The 8,057-nt window shown below is 39.5% G+C and overlaps 1 protein-coding gene across 1 annotated transcript in view; it reads right to left on the reverse strand.

Annotated features, from left to right (window-relative positions):
• Positions 1–2,551: 2,551 nt before the first annotated feature.
• The window catches only part of LOC103810711 (pleckstrin homology-like domain family B member 2), a gene marked incomplete at its 3' end in the record, with an annotated part of 17,345 nt that continues 11,839 nt past the window's right edge, over positions 2,552–8,057 (reverse strand). The window contains exons 3-5 of the mRNA XM_009083627.1: positions 6,020–6,403; positions 3,558–3,701; positions 2,552–2,689 (exon numbers count right to left, since the gene is read on the reverse strand). Of these exons, the coding sequence (XP_009081875.1) occupies positions 2,552–2,689; positions 3,558–3,701; positions 6,020–6,403 (666 nt within the window). The remainder of the gene's footprint in view (positions 2,690–3,557; positions 3,702–6,019; positions 6,404–8,057) is intronic.

Genomic DNA, 8,057 nt, shown 5'->3' on the forward strand with positions numbered 1-8,057 from the left:
TCCCAAGTGAAATGAACTCTTCCCTCTCACCTCCAGACAACCAACACCATGTGGTATATTCAGGTATCACTCCCTTACCCTGATAGAAACATAACCACTGTTCAAGATATGGGACCCCAACAGCTACTTGCCTTGAATCCCCACCAAAACAGAGACCCCAGATATCCACAGGGTGAAGCGTTCAGCCAACTAACAGAAACCCTGACCATCCTGTGGACATTGGGACACTCATTCTTGCAACAAACAACACAAAAAGTACCATCACCAGGGTGGCAACTCCTGGACAAAACCCAAGCCTTAATTCTGTTGAGGAGGTCCTAAATTTCAAATTATTTCAGCTAAAAGGACCACCTACTGCCTCCACCTGAGCAGTCCTTTTTGTGAGTGGGGGGTTGATCCTGTGTTACTACAGAGCCAAGATGTTGCCTATCTTTTATCAGATCTGCAGGGCTGCAACATTAGTGTAGACACGTGAATCAAGCCTTAAGAAATGCTGCTGTTTCAAGCCAGCCAGAACTTTTTATTTGTTGACAGGATCAGTGCCATCTGTTTTGCTGGCTGACACTGCTTTCTCCAGAACACTTCAGCTGTCACTTTATATTTTGCCTGTTCACAAAAGCTTGTCTCCCATTTCTATTTTAAACTTTCACTTTTATGCAATGCTTTCAGACATCTTCCAGAAAAAAAATCCCATGGGACCTCTTAGAGTTTATTCCTACAACGATAATTTCAGTAGTAATTGAGCCATGACTTTCAGCTTAGAGCACTGCACTCATAGCTGGGTTTTGTTTTTGTTTTTTTGTTTGTTTTTTTAAAACGGAACATAAAAAGAAAAGGCAACTAAAATATTGTGACTGAACTGACTAGTGGCCTGCTTCATACTGTAAAAATGAATTTGAATGAACTTGCCTTTTGAATAACAAATGTTATTTCTCAGGCTGCTTTTCATGTTTCATTTCAACTGAAAATTTAAACTAGACATGGTATTTGCCTTTTCTGACTGCCACACACTAATATTCCATCATATGACTGCAAGGAAATGTAAACAACCTACAGGTTTTAGAATGACTTCCATTAGTTTCATTGAAGTTTGAGGCTAATAGAAGACCAATATAAACGGCAAAATATGTGCTCAATTTCTGGATATGTTATTTATTACCACTTACCAACAAAAACTTCTAACCCCACCCTTTGGGAGAGCATCTGGTTGCACCACCCTATCTGCTGATACCAACTTTAAACTTATCTTTATACTCAAGAGCAAGTATGAAACATGCCCCATAGGCACCTTAAAACATGACCACAGGCAACACTGAAAGATCAGTGAGGGGTACACAAGAACAAAGAAAAGCTCAGGCAGAGAAATCCAAACTTAAGCTAGATGTGTGCTGCCTCCCTACAGGGTGGAGAGGTGAGAGCAGCCTTCTCCTTCTCAGAAGCAGGTTTGATGAGCACAGCCACAAAACAGCACTCAGGCTCATGACAGGGCAGGCAGAAATCGAAGACAAAAAGCTCAGAATAGAACAATGCAAGCTGTAAAGCATGAATTAAATGGGAACTGTGAAAGTGCTAAAAACATGCAGCTTGTCTAAGCAAAAGCAAATAATGCAGAAGACTTCCAGATATTTCTGGAAAGCTTAAAAAAAGAGGGGGAGAGACTAGCCAGAGTATTTCCACAAGTGACAGGTCTAAATTATGAGGTAGAGGATGAAATTTAAAAAGGAAACAACACTGTCTGAAAGCCCTGGAAAAACTTCCTGACCTTGAGGTATTATTGGCCGTGGTACATCCCCTGTGGTGAAGGGAACTGCATGCCTGGAGTGGCCAGTAGAGAGCCTGCTGGAGGGAACTGACACTCCCTAGCTTGAGGAGGACAACTTCATCTTGCAGGCCCTTTCCATTTCTGTACTTAAAATCTTATTATAGTGCTATTCTATTTTGGAAACATATGCTGATATATATTTGCTGTATAGCTGAAAGCAATTAAGTATATGACTGTCTAGGAGAAATAATTAATTCCTAGGACAATCACAGAGAGAATATTCTACAGTACTAAAACTGTCAGTCAGCAAACAAAACAAAACAACATGACTGCTTTAAAATTACATGCTTGACAGATGTCTTATATATTATTCTATACAATAATAGATGAAAATTGCAGCCTTCTTCCATTCTGTTCCTTTGCTGAGAAAGGATTCTTTTTACTTTCCCAAATTAAATAACAGAAGGTAGAGGAACAGTTGAATTAATACTGTTCTTTTAAACAACAGACAACCCAAGTACAAGCCCTATATCAATTTTTTATTAATAAAATTATCTTCACGTTGGTCGGGTCTTTTCACATAAACATACTGTATTTTGCTTGCCAAGCATACCTTGGAACACAGTACTGTTAAAGGGAAATGATGGTGAAACAAATTTTTTTTTCCATATTTATCAAGTCAATTTACTTATAGACAGTACTTCATAAAATAACCTCCATCAATGTTAGCCATATATTTTGAAGATCAAGGGGAACAGAGCACACAGCTAGCTAAGATAATTGAATTACCTTTGTCTTTTCACCAATAACATTTCTCTCCAGCTCAGCTATTTTTCTGTTTAGATGATCCAATATTTCCTTCTCTTTCAGCAGCTCTGTTGTTTCAGATTTCTGTTCCCCATCCAAAAGGGCACATTCCATATCCAACTAGGAACACAAAACATCTTTCAGAAGCAGTCCAGATTCAGAAGAAATCTTGATACACATTATTTTCTGAGGGAAGGGGAGTGAGTTGGTGATTATTCACAAAAGAGAAATATTTTTTAAAAAGGGAAGGGGAAAAAACCCATAAGTTTTACTGCCACAAAAGTTAAAAAGATCACAAATCTGAGGAAAAAGTAAAACTGCAACATAAAATACTGCAAAATAAAGTCCAAACCAACTTTAGCTTGAAGATTCTTTTTTGCCAAAACTTTTTTCTTTTCTATCTCTTCTCTGAGCTTCCTCCTGTTAGGATACTGTACTGTCTCTGTGCTCAGGCTCTGTGGGAAACCCTTCTGGAACAGCTGTTTCTTTCCTGTTGCTGATAATTGGAGCAAGCACAACCCAAATGCCTGGGCAGCTTAGTTTGCAACTGTGAGATTCCAGAAGCCAAGAGGGTGCCAACATACCCTTGCCACTGTAAAGCCAAGGAGGTTTGAAAGGAAGTTGTCTCACTTCCTTTCTCTTTAAACAGTCACAGGAGATACCACTATAAAGCTCCCAAGTGACATTAGGTATTTGGATCAATTGAGTGACCATTAAACAAGTAAAATTGTTCTAATTCCATTTAGGAGTGTAATGGTTACAGCTGGGAAAGGCTAATCTGAGCATCATAACCATCCCCCAGCTGCAGAAAAATGACCTTCAGGAGACTGCCAGGTCTGTGATTCTGTGCCTAATCCTGGTGCAAAAGCACACAATATGAAGGCTACAAACACCCATGAGTTCCCTATGTACTTGCTGAACCCATCAGACTTATGCTATGCAGGCATACATAACAAGCAAGACATTTCAAACCAAAACTATTTCATACCTCTCTTGAGGATTCATCCATCTGGTCATTTAAATCTTTGATCTTCTGCTCAAGTTCTTCCAAGTTATTTAGTATTACTATGCGCTCCTCCTCCAGTCGACCAAGCTCCTGCCTCCTTTGCTCATCACTGGTGCATTCTGGTATCTGCAATTGCACATCACAAGAAGGTCATTAGAAAAAGAGTTAAATACCATCTTTTTTTCCCCCTTTCACAGAGTTTTCTTTTCAGACAAGTATGGTACTGCTGGTTTTGAACCTGTTACATATTTCCTATCTACTATATTGCTATTTCTATATTTAGAAGATGTACAAGAGAAACAAACATGATACTTTACTTCCAGGCATTGGAAGTAAATACTATACTTAACAGCAAATACTATTCATTCTAAAGGAATTACTAAAACTGAACCTTTGAGAATACTTTACATGCTGTGCTATTTAGATTGCAAAAATCCCATTTTTCCCTTATAAAAATAACACAGGTAAATTAAGATGCTTTTTATGCAGACTTCAGCTGTTCATATCATGAAAGCCCAGGAACTAGGATAGGAGATTCTTGTAACCTGCCATTAAGAAGGGCAGCTTCTGTAAAATAAGGACAAAAGTTGGTTCTGTCTCCCCATTTAGCACTGAGGAAGTGGTACCCTTAACATTCCTCTTTCCATAGCCATTTACTTACCACATAACTGTGCCAAGAATTAAACAACATTAAGAAGAAAATACCTGTGATCTTGCACCAGCAAATGTTAAATCAAACAGTATTGAGTTTCAAATGCATTCATCATGTTCATCTGACCCCTCACTTGGGTAAGGCTGCTCGTTCATTGTCCCCAGTCAGAATTAGAAGTGGGCTGGGTGCAGGGCTTCATGGTAACTATTGGACCACACAGCCTTGCTCAAAAGAGGCTTAGCTCAGCTACTGAATGGCTATTCTGAGAGCAGGAGGTTTATCTTGAACAAATCTGATCTTGATCTTTTAAAACAATGAGCTGCATTTCATTAAACACAGTTGTTTGCTACTGCTTTTCTCAGGGCTTAGTGAAACACCCTTTACAATGAATGAACAAATGGTATTCCTTGATTTAGCAATAGTAATCCTAGCAGGAAAGTCTCTTTTTGACCAGTCTCCTGTTTGGATAATGCTGACATAAACATCTTTGATTTCAACTTCCTAATAAGGATTTAAAATAGGATCTCTGACTTGTACGAAGAAAGCAACAAATGGGAAAGAAATGCAAGACTACAGAAAGTTGTAGGTGAAATGGAAAGACCAAGGACAGCCATAATAGCATGTTTCTGTTCAACACCATTTCACACCAGAAGACTCAGCAGACAGATTTCCAGAGAAATAACCCTTTATAGGACAAAATGTTTCTCTATCACACCTCTCTCTTCTTCTACATATACACACTGCTAAGTTGTAACTTAAGCAGAGGTTAAACACAATTCCTGTTAGGCATATAACCATGCTGAATATCATACAGTGTGTAAATGTAAAAAGAGGAGATGCAAAGTATTTTGAAGGTGTGAATTTGTTAAACAGAAACACACTTTTATGGCTTTGCTTGGTCTTATTATGCTCCTGATTCTGAGTCTTGAATACAATTATTTCACACACTGCCTGTCACCAGGATTTGCTGCACTGCTGCTCTGGCACAGCAGAGCCTAGGCACTGACCCAAGGAAATAAAAGGCTCCTACCCCAGCCTGCAGGAGGCTGCTGCTGCCCTGGAAAGGAAATGGCTAGGAGTGCTGTTAGCTCATTTTTTAACGGATAATTTCCCTCCAGTAATGAAACAGCAGTGTGAAGCACACAGGAAAGGAGGTGCAGCTTATAAAATACAGGAGTTGGTTTAGAGGGGTAGGAGGTTGGCCGCCACCACAAGCCCTGCAAGAGGCAACAGCTGATCCAACAAGTGGCTCAGGTCCAACATCAGGAGGGAGACAGGGCAGTAAATTCAGCTCAGGCAACTCCTCTGCACCTCCCATGCAAGTGTTCTGGTTTGACCACGAGAAAATATACTCCTCTTACAAAAGACAGGAGCCTAAGGTTGGAAGAAAACAGTAGAGCTTCCCTTCCCTCCTGCATCCCAGCATGATGCTAAGCAGGGTTCTCGAAACCTTCCTGTTTTAAGTAGCAGTAATTGTTCAAGTAAATCCTTCTCCCTTGGAAAATATTAAAACTCTTCCTAAACTGTACATCCCTCTGGAAAAAAACCCAAACTTTCAGTACCATTAGCTTCCACGAAATATGAAATAATAATTTGCTGGCTGCTACATTTTGCTGGCTGTATTTTCTGTATTTGCTGGCTTACAGAACTGTTATTGAGTTCTGAGATTAATCCTCATAACTAAGACAACCTAATCATGGCCCCAGCCAGGACAGCCAAATCCTAGGGGACGATTTCATGCAGCAAAGCCTGGATTATACTGTCTCCTCCTACAGAGCATACGGAACATTACCTTTGGTGTGATGCTTAGGTAGGATGACTCGGTGGCATCCTTCAGGAAGCCTGAAGCAGCAAAAGTTAGAGGCTTCATGGTTTCATTGAAGTGCTCATCAGCTCTCAACCCTCTGGAGGGAAGGTAAGCAGCAGTGCCACGGCTGTGGTTGCTCAGCTCCGAGAAATCCGAATCACTGGCAGATGATTTCAAGTGGCTTCTGAACCTCGTTTCTAGATTCATTTGGGAGTCTTCAAACACTGAATCCTCATCAGAGAGCTGAAGTTTCTCGAGTTCTTTGTTAATTTTTTGAACATCAGCAACTGTGGTGGTTGCAGCAGGGTCGCCGTCCGATTTGGAGTATTCTGCACACAGATTGAGGATTGTCTCCAGTCGCTGTCGTTCCTAGTTTAAAAAAAGATAAGAGCACTGAGTGTCAGATGTGAGCTAAAGTAAAGATGAAGTTAAAAAAAGTTTGCTGTTTTTTTGTTCTGTCTGGGATTGTTTTGGGGGGTTGAGGTTTTTAGGTTTGGTTTCTTTTTGAAGGATTAAAGTCCATGTATGTCTCTACTACTTAGATATAATAAACATATACATAAATTACAGTGCAAGATAGAAAAGTGAAATTTAACATGGAAAAACTTAAAATATTAGAATTTTCTACATCAGAAAGACAAGTAAGTATTAGGACACCTTAGTTAAGTAGCTATTCATTTCTGTGAAATGTACTTTGAATTTTTTTGTTCAGGTTGCTTTCTCCACACCCCATTTGTGTGTACACATGTCCAGTGATCTCACTGTGTAAATCACTAATTGTTCCACTTCACACTTACGCTATACTACCGAGCTGCAAAATATTGCACAGATTTTCCATGAACTCACTCATTCCTGATTTTCTGGATTAACTGTGATTCTCTTTTATGAGAGAGAATTAGTCCACATTTTGAAACACACAGTTTTAGGAGCATTAACAGAAACAAGAGGCATCATATCTAAAATACAACAGCTATCAAATGCACAGAAGTGGGGGAAATCTTTATTTACCAGTTTACTCAAATTTCGTATGGATTCATACTAACATTTCAAACTTAAGACACTGAATAGCTATACCAGTTTGACTTGACATGCTTCAGGTTGCTATAAACATTTAATTCCTGAAAGATTTCACGATCTCTACAATACTTTTTATAAACTATCAGAAAGCTATATTTGTTTTATTTTATTGTATGCACAGCTTCCTGTAACTTCTATTTCAGATGAAATTTTTTACCCTTTCATTTTTAACAGGCAATGCTTTTATGTAATTTCATGTTACTTTTGCTAAAGCAAAAAAAAGTCAATAGAAAATTGCTTACCATAAGCCTATTGAAAATTTTGCTGGAAAAAGAGACCACTGTGAGAGTTCCATGCTTGGCATTAATACCTATACTAATGATCTCATTTCTGATTTCTAGGAAATCCTTCCTACTTTTAGTAGTATTTAAAAAGAAAGTGAAAAAAACCAAAATGCTTGGCCTCCTTCCTCCGGAACCACTGAAAATATTCACTTTCCAAGCTCTACCTGGCATTACATTTGCAAATAGGACTTGCAAAAGCAACTGCTTCTGACAGCCCTAACACTCCTTATGCCTAACATCAAGTGGTAACAAGGATCAAGCAAAGTAGTTGGGTCAACCCTTTGCCTGCCCTTTCTCTGCAGGAATCCATTGGACTGCTTTCATTGCATGAAAATTTAGCACTGGTTTACAAGCACCCAGCTCTTCATACAGCTACCAAGAGATGAACTGTTTACACACACCACACGTTCACATCACCCCACATCACCTGCAGTTACGAGCTGTCTCCGAGCTGGAGAACCCATCTGAACCCACCCATTACCATGCAACACAAAACAAGAGAGAGCTGTGAGAGAGAAATTTTGCCTTTGGGTAGCTTATTTCCAGGATCCCACTGCAGGTTTCCTCTGAAGCCTCTTGTAACAGCACCAGCAGAGATGAGCTGCTGAAATACCGAAGCCTGGGGCAGCAATTGCAAGCTTCTAGTTTCCACGAAATAGGTT

Source organism: Acanthisitta chloris, unplaced genomic scaffold (genome assembly GCF_000695815.1).
Source record: "Acanthisitta chloris isolate BGI_N310 unplaced genomic scaffold, ASM69581v1 scaffold23751, whole genome shotgun sequence".
NCBI lineage: Eukaryota > Metazoa > Chordata > Aves > Passeriformes > Acanthisittidae > Acanthisitta > Acanthisitta chloris.